The 18,058-nt window shown below is 42.5% G+C and overlaps 1 protein-coding gene across 2 annotated transcripts; it reads right to left on the reverse strand.

Annotated features, from left to right (window-relative positions):
- Positions 1-5,187: 5,187 nt before the first annotated feature.
- CDO1 (cysteine dioxygenase type 1) lies at positions 5,188-16,476 on the reverse strand. 2 transcript variants are annotated; one of them, XM_020892539.2, is made up of 5 exons: positions 16,064-16,476; positions 13,375-13,452; positions 11,696-11,850; positions 6,776-6,945; positions 5,188-5,918 (listed from the first exon to the last, which is right to left on the reverse strand). In XM_020892539.2, the coding sequence occupies exons 1-5, from the start codon at positions 16,231-16,233 to the stop codon at positions 5,889-5,891; spliced, it is 603 nt and encodes a 200-aa protein (XP_020748198.1). In that variant the 5' UTR covers positions 16,234-16,476; the 3' UTR covers positions 5,188-5,888. The 2 variants fall into 2 exon arrangements, with proteins under 2 accessions (XP_020748198.1, XP_020748199.1); XM_020892540.2 differs by lacking the exon at positions 16,064-16,476 and adding an exon at positions 14,812-14,890.
- Positions 16,477-18,058: the final 1,582 nt, after the last annotated feature.

An 18,058-nucleotide genomic window follows, 5' to 3' on the forward strand; every position in this document is an offset into this window, starting at 1 on the left:
CTATAACTTCCTGTCTTTGGAAGGATGGGGTGTTTTATAAATTTCCTTAGTAAGTCAAAGAAAAACAGCTAGCACTGAATTGTTTAAATTAGTGTTAGTGGTAGTGTAGTAATGTTAGTTGCTCACTCGTGTCAACTCTTTGTGACCCCATGGACTGTAGCCTGCCAGGCTCCTCTGTCCACGGGATTTTCCAAGCAAGAATACTGGAGTGGGTTGCCATTTCCTCCTCCAGGGGATCTTCCCAACCTGGGGATCAAACCCATGTCTCTTAAATCTCCTGCATTGGCAGGCAGGTTCTTTACCACTAGCACCACCTGGGAAGCCCTAAATTAGTGTTACCAGGGATAAAAAGGTGATGGTGGTTTAGTTGCTATGATCGTTCCTTCCTTCCTTCCTTCCTTCATTCATTCAACAAATATCTGTTGACTTCCCAACTAGTAAAATCTGTTGATTTTGTCTGCCTGGCCTCTAGTCTCCCCTTCTGACTTCCCTGGGTGACCTTATGCCCCACACTAATTGATTCGATGGAACTGGCTCCAGCCGACTCCAGAGGCAACCAGATGACTCGGGCCAGGGCCGAGTTCATATGCTGCTGCCCATAGTGAACGGGTTGGAGATGGGTGTACGATGCAATGAGTGCCCACATGGTTAATTTCCTAAACTTTTATAGAAAGATTGTAAGGAAACACCTTATTTTGTGAAAACTGAAGCGAAACTGTGAGCCTGGCGTTACTGGGAATCATCCTATACAAGGGTTAGACTTCAGAGTCCGGAATGCTAGGGCAAGGTCAGAGTACTAAGAAGCTGTTTCAACCCTTTGGCCCACCTTTGCCTGAGAACCTACTGGATTCGACAGTTATATGACCTCATTTTGCTCAAGTCAGCCGGGTCACATGTTGTCACTTGCAATTGAGAGAGTCCTGATGAAAACAACCTGGAACACTGGCCTGGTGTCATAGAGTACAGCTGTGACCAGTCCCGGTGAAGATGGCCTCACTCCGTCAGACAAGCAGGAGCGAAGCACAGCTCCCTCCCGGGCTGTGTTATCACAGGATAATTAACTCAGATCCACTTAGGGGGCAAGACCGTCCCTCTCCCTGGGTCAGGAAGATCCCCTGGAGAAGGAAACGGCAACCCACTCCAGTACTCTTGCCTGGAGAATTCCATGGACAGAGGAGCCTGGTGGGCTACAGTCCATGGGGTCACAAAGAGTCAGACACAACTGAGTGACTGACACTTTCACTTTTTCACTTTTCATTGTCCCTTTCAGCCTGAGTACCTTCTGAGTATTTTTTTTTTTTTTTAGCTATGAAGTCAAGAACCAGTTGACAGATAGGAAAGCCACAGAACCACCATTGCATATTAACTTTCTGTTCCTGCTTAATAGTTTCGCTCTTCTGCCAAAGGTTCAACGTGTCCCGGGCAGAGCCAACGTCTATTTTGTTTTTTCCATTACCTACCTGTGTGTCCTTGGGTAAACTATTTTATCTACGTCTGCTTATATGTCCCCATCTTTGACATGGGGAGGGGAGAAACAATAGCTCTGTCTCAATTTAAAGGATTTCTCTGAAGTGACATTTTTCTATGTATGCAAAAGTCCAGTAACAATGAAAGGATTAAAATGTATATTTAAATAGTCCGGGCAAACCCTGTCTTTATTTTGAATTGACTGAATAGGTTTAGATATAGTGGTATGCTCTCAAATATTTAACAGACTCTTAAGATAGAGAACTACCTACTCGGACTTGTAGTATTGACAGATTGACACAGTGTAAATATTCCCATTATTGTTAATTTTAATCTATCAGTCAGCTTGTGAAATTTCTCCGTACCATCTCCCATGGGGCTGTGTGAACCTACTCCGGTACAAAGCTGCTCTGGGCAGTGGTTAACCCTAACTTCAACTGCCTCAGTTTCATTTATCAAAAGATTTGTTTGGCAATATGCTCACTCATTTCATCTTCATGATTTCATGCTAGCATTATTTTATATTTATCGGTTAGATGAATCCTGCATAAATTCGTTAGAATCATACTTCCATTTGTGGAAAGGTGTATGGCAGTGATCTATTGTTGTACTGATACTTTTTCTTCTTATGACATGCCCAGGAGGGCCCATGGAATGGAAGGCTAATCAATCTTTTCAGTTGCAGTAGATTGCTTTCTAGTTCTATATTTTTACCCCTCATGTGCAAGGAATTTTTCTGGTTGCATTTTTAGGTAAATATACATCCCACTCTATCATATGATATACAGACATAAACATGTCAAGCAGATGGCCATCTCCTTGAGCTTGTATAAGAAGGTCCCCTCAGGCTACTGAGGCTTAAATCAGTGCTCAAAATCACATTCAGAAGATCTCAGCCTCTGAGATCCTTTACATCTCTTTGTGAATTACTCAAGAAGCAGTTAAATGGCCCTCATTAAGCAAACTGAAGGATGTTTTCAAAAGCACAGAAAGCCGTCACATCTTGAAGCATTCGTCAAGGGGAGTGAGTGAAAAAGCAAACTAAAACAGAACATCAGGAATGGGTCAGCTCTCCGATCTGCACGGGCAGAGGCCTACATTGGTCACCAGTTTGTTCACAAAACGCAGGTTTTCCTGCTCGTGATAAGGAATCTCTCTGTGTCAAGCTTCTGACAGTTGGAGGCTTAACGTGAATACACTTGACCAATGAACATGTGGAAGTGGCTGAATTGAACAGTGATGACATCAGGTGATAAGTTCAACACTTGAGGGGCCCTCTCCAGTTAGGGTGGCTTGCCATGACCTTCCACTCTTACCTCATTTCTTGGGGCTGAGTTATCGCGGTTGTTTTGTAATAAAGACATGTCCACTGATATTTGTGAAATGACATCACATACATGGTTACTCATTGCAGAATTGTTTGTGATTGTAAAAGGTTACAAATCACCTCAAAGTCCATCAGCAGAGGACCAGTGGATTAAACTATGGTACATTCACACAGTGTAATACCATACAGGCAACCATCAGTACAAAGTGAGGGAACTGCTTGTATCTGGCTATGGAAAAGTCTCCTTGTAAATGCACCATATGGACTTCAGAATGCTACCCTGTGTCTAAGTAACAGGGACAAGTAAATGAGGAAGCACAGGAGAGTGGTCATATGGGCCAGGTTACATCGAGAGAGGAAAACTGAGGGCCTGAGGATGGGGTGAAAAAGATACTTTTCACCACATGCTTTTCATTTCATTTGCATTCTCTATGTCAGGAAGTCTCACCTATTCCAACACATACAAACTTTACTTCCACATACACTTTTTTTTACTATTTTAACTATACACAAATGTTCAATTCACTGATACCAAATACATTCACAATGCTAAGTATGCACAACTAATATCTATACCCAAGTCATTTTTATTACCTCCAACAGAAACTCTGGACCCATTAAACAGTAACTCTCATTCCCTGCCACCCCCCACCCCTCAGCCTCCGGTTACCTCTAGGCTACCTTTTCTGTCTACGTAAATTGGCCTTTTCTAGGCGTCTTGTGTAAGTGGAATCATGCACTGTTTGTCCTTCTGTGTCTGACTTATTTCACTATCCCACATACACTTTAAAGAAAATACCTATAAACTAGATAACTGAAGTTGTGAAAGACTGAAGTTTTTCATGTCTTTAGAGAAAACTGACCTTGTGAACTACATGGATGTGCCTCAGACAAGGTAGCATCAACCTCTGGTGATTCCTAGAAACCTCCCTGTAACTTTCACAGGTTAACTAGTAACCCAGCTTGCTCAGAAAATAAAGTGAAATAGCCACCATTTGTCACGAGCCTTGGGAAAGCCTCATACGTGGCAAAGCTCTTAAGTGGGGCTTCTTTGGGCCTTCACAGGGTCTAGGAATCTTTTCTGAAATTGTAAGCAAATCTGTTGTGTGCTGGTCTTTCTGGAGACTTCTTTAGCGTTTGAGATTTCAAAGTGGTAGGAGTAAAAAAAAAAAGACTAAGCACCATTACTAAACCTACTGCTATCCCTTCACATGAAACACAGGTAAAAGCCCTTCATTCATCAACCAGTTCGTCCAAGTACATGATCGCTGAACCCACACCAAAAGATAAGCCTCTGACATGGGCCTTGCACATGAGGCCGTGAAGCTTCTGACTTCTGACCAACAGAGCTAGCTGTAGGAAAGTGAGTTTGTGGTAGTGTTATAGCAGCAGAATGAAATCAATACAGTGTCTAATTCATAAGGAAGATTTTTCTGGAATTCATTTTGTTAGTACATCTTAGCAACTTATAATAACGCCAAGTATATTTTAAATGCTCAGTCTCATCTGACTCTTCACGGCCCCGTGGACTGAAGCCCACCAGGCTCCTCTGCCCATGGAATGTTCAGGCAAGAATACTGCAGTGGGGTGTCATTTCCTCCTCCAGGGAATCTTTCCAACCCAGAGATTGAACCAGTAACTCCTGCATTGGCAGGTGAATTCTTTACCACTAGCACCAACTAGACATTGATGTCAGTAAACATTAATATCCTTCTCAAAAGTGAGAGGAAGCAAAGGTATAAAGATGTAAATAATTCTGTGAGACTCCACAATCAATGGCCTAATCAGAAGTATCTTCAAAAGAGTTTACTTTCTAATTCAGTTACCAGAGATAACGAAACCCATGATTATGACAGCTATTCGTAAGAAAATTGCCTACAGTGGGGGCAGCAAACTCAAAGGCATGAGTGGGCTTTGCAGGAAACACACAAAGGAAACAGGCAAAATGGGGATTGCCACAGATGGGGGAGGCAGCCCCATCCAAGGGGCAGATCCCAGCACGGTTAACTGCTATCAGTGAAAGTGCAGTGCAGGTCCAGTCTTGCCAGATACTTCAAAGTCCATTCCTCCTTCCGTGAAATCCCCAGTTTTTAACTGTTGAAATCCAATTCATATATAAACACATGCAGGCCCCACAGACAATTTTCAGGCAAAACTGATCATGTCTATGAGCTGCCCTAGGGCCAGAGACCCTTGGGTTGCTATCTCTGGACAGTTGGTGAACACATATAAAAAACCCCAAAGGTAAGTTCCTCTTGAATGCGGTTTTAGGCCTTCTTATATTCTTATATCATAAAAGCATCTTCTGCAGTGCTTTTGGTAGTCTACCTAAATCTAAGAAGCCATGAATCATATGAAATTCTGATCAAGCTAAAGAGAAAGAAAACTTTGAATTATGTTCAAACCCAACTTTATTAAAAGTATTTGGCAATTCTGGCAGCAGTACAAAGTCTCTGACCACTGGATACATTAGACATTGAGTTCATAGTTTTAGTTTGTTGCGGGTCTGGGTACATGTACTTTTTGAAATCTTCTGCCCTTCATTTAATTACCAAATGGCAAAGTGCCTTAAGTTTCTCTACGTACTACCCTATTATTTATAGAACAGGAATTCGTAAAATAAGATTGAAAAAATAAAATGCACAGATTCAAAAAGTTCTCCTCAAATATTAAGAACATACAAAGTATATTGAAGACATCTACATTTAGCCTTCCAAGTAACAAGGTGGGTGGTTTGATATCTTGCTTTTATTTATTGCTAATTACAATCCGGAGACCAAAGTGTTTCCAGGAACTATAAAAACCATCATTGACATTCCTAGTATGGTTCTGATGGGTTTAGCAGGAAAAACGAGTGGAGCTTGATTTGACCTTTACAATCATAAGCCTTTTTATCTTTAATGGGATTTTTCTTCTATAGTAGCTCGGGGCACTATTTGCTTACTTACTGCCTTATAATTAGCATCTGCCTTATGGTAGATCTAATATTGGCCTTGTAAAGTGTATTACTGGACAGGCAAGGGGTAGAGACCTTCCTGTCCAAGGTGAAACTTCACTGGACCTTAAAGTAAAACCTCAGAGGGTCTGGTGCCCCTTAGTTGTTCTCCAGTGATCCTGAAGTTGCCTGTAAGAAAGAAAGAAAGAAAGCAGGGTAGGATCTTTACATCAGACATTTCTGCCTGTTCTAAGTAGTTCTGCTTCTCTAGCAGTGTTTGAAAATTCAGTATATGGCAATGAAGCTTCTGCTGTTTTGTTCCTGTGATAAGAGTATCTATCTCGTGGGGATTGGAATGCAGGAAATAAAGCAGGGCAATCAGTTGAGAGAATTCTTCCCTGGCTTCTCGCAAAGGCTGTACTTTCATAAGATGTTTAAGGATATTCAGTCTTTTCACGCACTGTGCATTTCTGGGCATTCCCATGACTAACTAAAGATCCCTCAGCTGAAGTGACTTCACAGGTAGAAGACGGCCGTACCACGTTACTGTTGGTTGCCATCACTACTCAAAGACAAAGCAACTTGGGAAGCAAAACAGGCAAGTTTCTTTATTCACGTTATCAGAATAGGATCTCAACTTTGCAAAGGTTAACTACGCAGGTTATTTGTGTTGTCTCAGCAGGTCAGACCTATGGACATTAAGTCATGGCAGCAGCAGATTTATCAATATGGTTCTCACTCTTATTTCCCTAATGACGATAAGGTATTTTCTTTAGTAATAAGTAAAAATTTTGAAATCTTTCAATAATCAATTCTTTGCATCTAATTTAAGCTTTTTCTTTTTAATAAATGGAAGTATAGTCTCTGAAATTAAAGAAAGTAAGAGAATATATAGCGGGCCTTTTCCCCAAGTTAAGGCTCATCCTATACTTCAACTTAAGAATTTAAATAATTCAAATAATTTCTAGAACAAAAAAAGCAATGTATCCATGTAATGCTGTCAATCTACAAAGCATTCAAATATAGGAGAGAGAAATTATACTTACAAATGGAGTCCTGATTCCAAATTTGCTATGGAATGTCATGGTGACTTTGTTTTTATGTCCTGTTCTTTGATCAAAGGCATGGCACGTGTCAAAAGGCGGACTGTACAAGTGAAGGCTCACAGCAGGCTCTGTATGGCTAATATTCTCTACTCGATGTAAGCCAATGGAATCTAAACAATATCCAAGAGGGATGAGAGATTAAGGGGCTTAGATGATAGACTTAGGTAAAAATTTTGTTAATCACCCCAAATCTTAAATCAACCAATACATATGGAATTATTAAAAACTAGTTATAACTGAACTTCCAGTTAAAGAGTAAATGACACTCTGCTTTTTTCCTGAAGACGCTCTTTCTTGAAGTGGAAGAATTAAAAAGGCATCAACATATAAAGATAAAAGGAAAAGAAAAAACGTCTTTATTAAAGTGAAAAAAAAAAAACTCTTAAAAAAATTGAAAGTACAGAAGTAGATGGATGACTTTGCAGAGGAGAGAAAGCTAAATCCTCAGTTACGCTTGGCCAGGAAATAACCTGATTTATATCCTGAAATTGACAAACAGCGCAGAGACTGGCAGCACAGACACTTCCTGAAATGAAGGTAAAGACGGGCTTCAGATATAAGAACTAGTTGAAGTCTATCTTAAGTTTAGCCTCAAACTCTTTTCATCATGTTTCTCTCCCCTCCTCTCTAACCCTGGTAGAAGTCTGAGATCTATTTATTCTCTAGAAAGAGTATAGCAGATGAACTCAGGACTGGTGGATACTCAGTGAAAAACTGGTGATTAAAATGAAAATTTACACATTGAGTGGTAAGATCTCCACTTTCTTCATCACAAAATTGCCAAAATGCTGCCAGATGGGAATTTCTTCTCCAGACAAGAGATGGGAAGCAGTTTCTCTGAGAATCTGATCAGCTCAAGAAAAAAGTCCTGAAGATATGGCCCTTGGTTGGTCCTCAAGGAGAAGCTTTACCAGATGATCTAGAGTGAAGTCCAGTTGACAAACACCATCCATGTGTGAGAGCTTCCAGTTAACTTTTGTGTCCCTGGTTTTTAAATGCTAGCACACAGTCAAGGCCACCAGACATGTGAGCAGAGCCTCTAGTATAATAGAGGCAAGAGCAACCTGAAAAAAAGGCAATGTGAAACAGACACGACTCATGAGAAGGCTTAAAAAAACAAAACCAAAAACAAATATCCTCATAGAAACAAGAGAGAGGGAGTTTCCTGGTGGTCCAGGAGTTAGGACTGAGCGCTTTTACTGTGATGAGCTGAGTTTCACCCCTGGTTGGGGAACAAAGATCCTGTAAGCCACCTGGTGCTTAGAGACAGAGATAAGAGGAGAATGCCATAAAAGGCCTAGAGAGTAAAAGGAGCTTTCATAGATATAAACAGAAGAAATAAAAATCGGAATAGAAGTGCTAGAAGAAAAACCTGTGAAGACTCAAAGAACAAAGGGCCAAAGATAGAACATAGGGAAGATAAAAAAACCCAAAACACCAGAGGACTAGTTCAGAAGGTTTAATATCTGATCCATAGTAGTTTCAGAAACAAACACAACAATAGCAAAATCAAAGAAACAACCGGAGAATATTATTTTGAAGAACGTGAGTTCCTAGCTCATAAGGACCTCCTGAGATCCCAGCACAATGAGTGTCATGAAACAAAGTGCATCAAAAGACACCCAAAGAGAAGGCCTCAGGAGTTCCTAGAAAGAAAAAATAGGATTCACAGAAATATTCAAGAATCAGAATGGAACCAGGCTTTCAACAAAGAAGAATGGAAACTAAAAGACAAGAGATTACTGTTATAGTTCTGAGAAAAAGCAGCTGCCAGGTCATGATTTCATAAGGGTTGAAGACAGAGATTTTTAGATATAAGAGGTCTCAAAAATTTATCTTCCATGTACCCTTTCTCACAGGGCCGTTGGAAGACTTGTGCTACCAAAACAAGCATGTGAACCCAAGAGAAAGCAGGCATGAGATCAGGAAACGAGGGAATAGGCGCCCAGAGAGAGGAAATGGAAAGCCTGGATGGTGTGAGGGGAGCCGGGGGGAGCCCTGGCCAGCCAATCCACATTGAAGGAGGTCAAAAGGCCCAGGGGACGTGTCTTCAAGAAGACCGAAATAAACAAAACGGTATTTTTATACCTGTGGATAAAGAAATTTCTATAGTAGAGAGAGAGTTGGAAGGTGAATCAAGGAAGGAGTTCAGGGTATTAGTGTAGTTAGTTGTTGTTCAGTTGCTAAGTCATGTCTGACTCTTTGCGACCCCATGGACTACAGCACACCAGGCTTCTCTGTCCTCCACTATCTCCTGGAGTTTGCTCAAGTTCATGTCCATTGAGTCAGTGATGCTATCTAACCATCTCATCCTCTGCCGCCCTCTTCTCCTTAGGGCACTTAATTTGGCCTTACGCTTTACCATCTAGCTCCAGGAGCTTCCATGACAAAGAACAACATGGCCCAGAAACAGAAGACTTTGATTCTACTCCCAGTTAGACTGACTACCTTTGAAGAACTCAGAACTTCCAGGATCTTCTGTCTTCCTCATTTAAAAAAATGGGGCTTAGTTCTTAGATATGCAAACCCTTCCATTTTATAGCCTATGCAAAGTTAAACATTCTGAAGAACTGATTGCCTTTCCCCTCCAATTTCAAGCAAATATCCCACAGAAACAGCTCGCCTATTCTTTAGAAGCCCCCAGTGCTCAAGTCTGATCCCTGATGTTAGTAATTTCAACATTAGTATTAGTTTTTCCCTCCTTTCCTTTTTGCCAATGATATACCCTCTGTCACACTAATACCAGACCGTTCTTAGTGATACTTATGGATGCCAGCTTGTTCGAGGCAATGTCCACCTTCCACCTATTAAGACAGGTAACTTGATTTCCTTGCCCCATTTTCCCTCACCTTCACCCTGTGATGCATACTGCTTGATCAAGACATTCCCAGTAAAATTCTGCTGACCAAAGAAAGCTCTTACTCGAAGCTTGTCTTGGAGGCTAAGGCCCTGATCTAGCTTTACTCTCCTATTATTCCTATCCAAGTCCATTCTTCTTCCCTTCCAGCTAGAGCATCCCTGCATAGTTTTCATTCTTTGCAGTGGTTGTGCCTTCACTCATGCTCTTTCCTGTACTTGAAACATCTTTCCTCTGATAACTATCCATATCTAGCATTCCTCCTGCATGTAAAAATCAAACGTTAAAAGTCTGTGGTTTTTGAGTAATACGTCTACAGAAATATTTAGCTTAGCTTATCCAGTATTTTGCAGGTTAGCAAAATTTCCCATAAAAATCAAGAATTTCCCAGGACCTCTCTGATGGTCCACTGGTAAAGATGGTGAGCTTCCAGTACACAACACATAGGTTCAATCCCTGGTCGGGGAAGTCTGGCATGCCATGAGGTGCAGCAAAAAAAAAAAATTAGAATGTCCCACTTCTACAGAAAAAAGTCAGGATGATCTCACTGGAGCTGATAGTCATGTTGTCCCTTTAGACAGGACTGCTTGCACACCAGTTCCCACAGTCTCTTGCATTGAAGACCCTTAAAAAAAATCTTAAGTGTTTTCCATGATCTAATGTAGCTTCACAATGACTCTGTGATTCTAGAGGAAAGTAATTATTCTGAAAGGCTTTTGGCTTTATTGTGAGGAGTACTGGTAATCTTGCTCTTGGGAGTCTCATGTGCCTGCTATTTATGTGTGTGTATTTATTTATGTGTATGTATTTATGTGTGTCTCTTCAGTCGTGTCTGACTCTGTGCGACCCCATGGACTGTAGCCCACCAGGCTCCTCTGTCCATGGGATTTTCCAGGCAAGAATATTGGAGTGGGTTGCCACGCCCTCCTCCAGGGGATCTTCCCGACCCAGGATGGAACCCACATCTCTTATGTCTCCTGCATTGGCAGGCAGTTTCTTTAGCACCACTCGGGAAGTCCACTTCAAATAAGAGTTTCCTGCCCCTTGAAGAATTAACCCTCTTGTGTTATGTGAATGGGGGAAAAGTTCCTACACAATCTGGCCTTTGTAAGTGACTTGCATTCTTAAACTAATGAACAAAATTAAGCCACGTACCAAGGCCAATACTTAACTTTAAGATCTAAGAAGAAAGAACTTGTTTTGCCAGAAAAACCTCTGTAATACTTTATTTTAGATAAGTGGGATAGCATCCCAACTAAGAGTGTGGGCTTTGGCATCAAATTCTTTGTGTTAAAATCCTGAGTAACCTTAATCTTCGTATGTGTTGGCAATTTCATCTGTAAATGGGAATAAAAAAGTTATCTCATAGAAGCTTTGAGGAGCTTTTTGCAGTTACTAAGCCCTTTAGGAACACAGATGTTAATCATTGCCTCTACTGAAGGGCATTCAGCTCTCCCATTTTATATTCAGGAGAAAGAATGAATTGTCAGAGATCTAGAAATCATTGCTAAATAATGTGTTTCATAAAGTTTCTCCTGAGAATACTGTATGCACTTTAGGAAAACAGGGACTAGCTAGCATCCTTAATCACTTCCAGAACATTTCTTTCCATTTTCTAACCAAAGACTAATGCTTCCAACTTGGCCTCTCACCTTTATTAAAAGACTCTCCTTATGTAAATTCCTATTTGATTCTAACTGTCCTAAGACTTGGTAGGTAAATGACTCTTCAATGGATGCTAGCCTGCATGCATATGTTTTTAATAAGTGATTTCCTTCCACACATGGGGATGGTTTAGTTACTGTCATGTCCAACTCCTTGCAACCAGCCACATGCAAAGCTTTAAGAAAAAAAAGGAAAACCCACTGCTTTTAAGTTACTTCCTAAGCAGATGAGGTCATGCCTCCAGGACCCATGCTGTACTGCACAAATGTAAGAGAGCAATATTTCAGATGGGTGTGCAGGGTTTTCCCCACTTGTTAGAAAAATGTATTGGATGTTACCGTTGATGTAGGCACACTGGTTTTCCCTCAAGATTCTTTCAGACTTCTTGATCATCTCATTGGATTTCTTGTCAGGCCAGGCAAACAATGTCTCCTTTAGATTTCCCTGCAGCATCTTCAGAAAGCAGTGGGAGTCGGTGTGATCATGGATACTGCTATATTTACACAAAACAACAACTGAACTCAGTAGATGAACTCAGACCTGTAACAGTCTGTCCAGAGCTTACAGCTATAACTGTCAGTAGGATACCTCCCCAGGCCAATATCCATTTCAGCTGGATTTCTAAATGTCATCAATTTATAATTCAACATTGCTCAGGGCAAAGAAATACAACACTATATTTTCCATGTTGATGCATATAAGGGGTACAGTTTTGATCCATAACCCTACTGAAGAACAGTTCACTTTTTTAAACCCTGTTGTAAAACTATTTTGATAACAGAAACACAAAACCAGTAACCATTTATCTTTTCCAAGATACAGCTTTTCAGTTAGAACTTGATTTAAAAACTACATTAGAGTAATTTTAGAAAGGATAATAATGATAATAACTGTAATAACAGCATCACGTTGAGAAGGTCGAAGGTCATGTGACAGTGTTTTCCCCCTCAGGCTTTTTTTCTCTTTCTTCTGGAGGACAAAAGGTATGAATGTGTGTGTTACCAACTGAAAATTATACTGTAAAGTATATAAAATGTTAACATTTTATAGATTTAGAGTATCCTACCTGTGATTACTTCCCAATATTGATGGGAGAATAAAAAAGCAAATTGGATTTGGGGAAAGAGTTTATTCCTGTAAATAGGATTTAAGCTTATTAAGTAGTATTAGCTATAGGGTTGATTAAAAGGTATGAATCTGTATACACTACAGCATTTATTTCGTACGTTGAATTCTGTTAACCCATATATGTACCATAAGAACTTGCTTCCTAATTCACAGAGCGTTGTCCTACTCCTAACATATAATCTGCTTTCAAAAAATTTTGAGAGGATGAAAACAACTTCATTCTAGATAGATAAGTAAACGCACTCTATAAACCTAACTTTCCAAAATCTTATAAATTCATGTTTCCTTTCTTGTACCAACAATGGGTCTGGATTATTATTTGTTTGTTTGTTTTACCATTTTCAAAAGACTGAGGAGGACCTACTTAAAGAGGTAATCATACTTGATTGGTAGTAAGACTTGCAAATGCATAAGCTGAAGGAAAATTAAGGAACCAAGAACTGGTATTAGCCTAAGTTACCTTATCTCTATATAAAGAAAATAAACAATCAGCTTGAAATAGAAAATTTTCCAAATTGCTTTTCTAGTTTCACATCTGGATGCTTTGGTCTTTGGCCTGACAATTGTTTGCACACTTCAAAGCACCACAAAGGTCAAGTTTTAGCATAATTCCATAGAAAGTTTAACTCCAGAGAACAGAGGTTAAATTAAGCTGGTTACTTACCACCACCTCCTTTGATTTACCACTCATTTGAGCAGCAGGTCTCTCATACATGGTATATGCTAAACCCCTCATGCTAATTCCCATGAGAAGTTTTGCTGGGATTAGGGAACACTGTGAACAATTTGTGATTTATTAGTGCTCACAGATACATGGCCACTTTGCACTATACTTTTCATATGCTGCACTAAGTACTTTGGTAAACATCCAAACGAGCAGTTGTCTTACCTGCCATGTCCTTCACCCCAGCATAGAATCATGAGATTAAATTTTCCATTTCCTTGATCCACAAGATTTCTAGTATACCTAAAAAGAACATTTCAGAAGTTTCAATTTATTTGATGAGACAAGCACTAGGAGAAAAATGTCATACAGTATCATTAATTTACAAATGCTAATATTTTTACCTCTCAGCAACTTTAAATGTGGTTGCCTAGTTAGAAATTGAGCACAAATGAAAACAAATATTTTTCTATGGTTCATTTTAGACGTTTTTGTATTTTGAATCACTGTTCACAGCTGCTCAGTTTCAATCAGTGGCATGAAAAAGGTAACCAAAAAAGAAAATCAAATTGATTTTTCACGTGACAGCCTCAGACTGATAAAAAGAATAAAAGTTTCTCACAGAAAGCATTTTCAAAGTACATTACTGCTCTAAGCAAGAATGGTGCTATTATCTTTTTTCCTCCTCCCTGTAGCTAAACCAGAATTTGAGAAACAAGGTTTTATTAAATAGCTGTTCTAGAATTCTCCTTAGTTTTACTACAGTCAAGACACAAACGACATCCACATTCAAAAGCATCAGAATGAAAAGTCCTCCAGAGGGACCTAAGTACCAGGACAAAAGTCACTATACTTGTGAAGTAAAATAATACCCTAAACCTTGTACAGTGAAGAGAAATTAGCAACTGGCCTCCAAAAATCTCAAACCAAAACAACCCCACCCACACCACCCCACCTCAGAAAATCAACTTTAAAGCTTCTCTTGGTCTAGCAGGTTCTCTTGACGCCATCTAATTAACAAAGTTAGGTAATTAAGGCATTTATTTAAACTCATTTTTAAGGAAAGGAATCTTTATCCCGTTTTGTTTGTTCACATGGTCATCTGCTCACTGTGCCCCACATGCCCCCTCCTCCCCTGGGCTAGAGGCCAGGTGCTGGCAAGCAGGGTCCCTGGGATTGATCAGTGGATTAGAGGACAGCTATCCTTACTTTGCAGCCCTTTATGATCTGCAAGGGGCCGCACACATAGCCCTTGACCCTGGGAAACACTTCTGTATTAGGGATCCCGTCTCCTTCCACCAGTCCTAGGGTCCTCCTCTTGCTGGGGCTGCTTCCGGAGAATTTAATGCCTAGCGCTTATTCTGTGCTGCTTCTTCTGCACTGGCCTTTCCAAGGCCATGATGGCATTGATTTCTGTCCTCCCATCTCCCTCCCTCCTCCAACTGCAGGACTGCACCCATTATCTTACTGAGGGGTGCTTCAGAAACCTGTGGAATAGGTCAACCCAAAGGTATCAAGTGGTTCCGAGCTTGTCCGTCAAGGTAAATTCAAGGCCTTGGAAAGGCCCTTGTTCTACAGATTAAAAGCTCTTACAAGCTACCCTGCTTAATTGATTTCACTTGGTCAATAATAAATCTAGGCAAAAGAAAACCATGATGGCACCCTATGTCTATAGGAAGTTTAGAAGTGGTTTAGAGTGTAGGCTCCGGAACGAGAATGCTGATTTGAATCCTGGACATTAGTTCTTATGCAGGCAATCCAACCCTCTCACTACCTACTCTTCCTCCCCTGTAAAACAGGGATGACGATGGCACCTATCTCACAGAACCGCTGCGAGGTAATAAGTGAGTTCACGTGCCAAGCGATCGGAAGAGGACCAGAGCCCTCCCTACCCTCAACACAACCAACCATTAAGACCGAAGCGCTGGCTACCCTTCGGAAAAAGAAATCCTCACTCTTCCGGGTGATTAAATTTTACTCCTCTCCCCAGGGGATTGGTAGTGCTTCATGTTTCAATTTTACTTAATCTCTAAGCCAGGGCTGCAATGAGCAGCCACCCGTTCATCTCACTCCAGCACAGCTGAGGAGCAGGGGTTTTCAATTTACATTCCAGACGCTCAGATCTAAAGGGATAAGAAACAGCATATTGCTTGGGGGCTGAAAGAGAAGCACTCATTTGAGAACCAAACAGTGGGTTTAAATAAACCCGCAGTCGACGGAGACAACTTGTTTTGGGAGAGGGATCAGCATAGACTGAAAAACAGCAGCTGACATCCCCAGGTCGTTATTTATATTAGCAAAAATGCTTGCCGGCGGACGCCTGGTTGCAGGCTACCGAGGGAGAAGTAATGTCGCTTAATTGTGTCTTCCACGGTCACCCCTTTCTCCGGACCGCTGTTGGACCTTCTCCTAGGAGCACCCCGGGTTAATCCAGCCAGTCTGAGCCTGAGGGCGTCCAGCCCCCAGGGGCTCCCCGCATCTCCTCCGCGGACTAGGCGAGCGAAGGCTCCGGAGCGGGATGGGGGGGGGGTGGGGTGGGGTGGAGGGCTACTGCTCTGGACGCCAAGGTTCGGGAGGAGGAGCGGCTGTTCGGAAGCCGAGCGGTCGATCAACGAGCAGAGAACAGAAAACTTGGAGCCGCGCGGTGTCCTCCCCTCCGGGAGCCTGTCGCAGTCTCGGGCCAGTGGGACCCACCTTCGGCCCAAAGCTCCGGGCGCAGGCCTCAGGGCTCGCGGGCATGGAGGCGCGGCGCTGGGGTGCGGGAGCGGGCTGGGAGCTTCGCGAGGGTGGGCGCGGCGGGCGCCGAGCCGCCTGCGCTTTCCGGCGGTCGAACCCCCTCCTTCCGCCCCGGCCGCCGTTTTGCCGGGAGGCCGGCGCTGCGGAGCCTCGGAGAGCCGGGCGAGAGAGCGCTCACCTGTACTGGTCGAACTTGGCGTACAATGCCCACTCGGCGGGGTTGCTCTCGTAAGCTTCCAAGACGGCCTGCACCTCCTCCACGTTGACCTCCTCGCCGGCGAAGAGCTGGTGCAGGACGCGGATCAGATCGGCTAGGGTGCGGGGCTTTAGCACCTCGGTCCGCTCCATCCCCCGAGGAACTGGCGGCTCGCGTCTCGCTGCTGGGCTGCGATGAAGGAGGAGCTGAGCGAGCCGAGGAGCCGGAGGCGAGAGTCCCTAGGCGCTAGCTAGACGGTTACACGCGACACAAAGCCCCCTAATGCACGAGGGTCACGGCGTAAATAAGCTCTTGCCAAGATACCCGCCCTGGCGGGTCTGGGTACGCGCTGCGCACACAAATCAGGATCAAACCTCGTAGGTTCAGCCTCCCAGAGCCCTTTTAAAGCTCTTTGAGTTGGCGGGAATGTACCAACGTCCCTCGGAGGGTGGGGAGAAGCGGGAAGCGACCTGAGAAGGGTGGTTAAAGTGGCTACGACGTGAGCGCGTAAAGCCCACGCAAAAGACCCCGGCTCGCTCGTCACCCTCGCCCTGGCGGAACGCTGTCCTCGCGGGTCCCAGCGCTTGCGATGGGCTTCGCTCAGTCTCTCCCCCGCCGGAGCAGGGCGCCTTTTGACAGCCCATCCAAACCCTTCTCCCCCGCCCAGCTCCCCGAGGCTCCGCTCTGCAGCCTCGATTCCCAACGCTAGGACGTCGACCGAAGGGGTCTGGAGAAGGGGAGGACGACGGGCAGGAGGGAAAGGGAAGGAAAGGGGGTTTTCTTCCAAATGGAGCCGAGGGATTGTGAACAGTTTGCAAAGGTTGAGGATGGACTGCACTCCTAAGGCTGGAGAGCTACTGTTTCGCCAATTGAAACCATCGATAACGTGCTTCAAGGCTAGGTGAAAATAAATGAAAATCTTTAAAAAATTTTTGAATGTGTTGTACTTTAAATTCCAGTTTGACGAGGGAGGCTTGTGTCTAGAGCAACCTAGTGAAACAATAGAAGGCCGAATATCCCTCTGATTTTTAAAATAAAACATTTCCTTAAAAATAATATATTCAATGCAAAGACCTGATGTTTCAAGTAATGGGTCAAAGAAATTTAAAGCGTTCTAGTTACTTAAATCTCTCAATTTTAGGCTTGTGCTTGAAGGATAATACCACCGGTACTTGTGTGTACCAGTAATACATACAAGAAAATGCATTTCTATGTTGTGTGTGGCACACAGCAAGCTTTGATATGAACACAAATTAGGTATGAATGAAAATAAAAGTGAAGGACAGAAGAAATGCCAGTAGAGACTCCTTCTTTCTCACTATAGATAGATTGGGGTTTATTAAATGTCTAGACTTCTGGAAGACTGGTTTATTTTTCCTAGATTTTGCTCCAAGGTATTTATAAGTATATACATATGTATGAATATATGTATATATTGTATATATGTTAGTACTCCAGAAGCCAACCTTTTGTGGTGTGTTGCAGAGGTGGTTACATAAGTATAGGACAAAGTATTAAAAACTTGCACCCTTTTGATCATTTGCTCAAAATTTTTTATTCCTGTGTTTCCTGTTGTTCAGTTGCTAAGTGCTATTCTTTGCAACCCCATGAAATGCAGCACACCAGGCTTCCCTGTCCTTCACTATCTCCGGAGTTTGCTCAAACTCATGTCCATTGAGTTGATGATGCCATCCAACCATCTCATCCTCTGTTGCCCCCTTCTCTTGCCCTCAATCTTTCCCAGCATCAGGGTCTTTTCCAGTGAGTCAGCTCTTCACATCAGGTGGCCAAAGTATTAGAGCTTCAGCTTCAGCATCAGTCCTTCCAATGAATATTCAGGGTTGATTTCCTTTAGGACTGACTGGTTTGATCTCCTTGCAGTCCAAGGGATTCTCAAGAGTCTTCTCCAACACCACAGTTCGAAAGCATCAATTCTTTGGTGCTCAGCCTTCTTTATGGTCCAACTCTCACATCCTT

Source organism: Odocoileus virginianus, unplaced genomic scaffold (assembly GCF_023699985.2).
Source record: "Odocoileus virginianus isolate 20LAN1187 ecotype Illinois unplaced genomic scaffold, Ovbor_1.2 Unplaced_Scaffold_3, whole genome shotgun sequence".
NCBI lineage: Eukaryota > Metazoa > Chordata > Mammalia > Artiodactyla > Cervidae > Odocoileus > Odocoileus virginianus.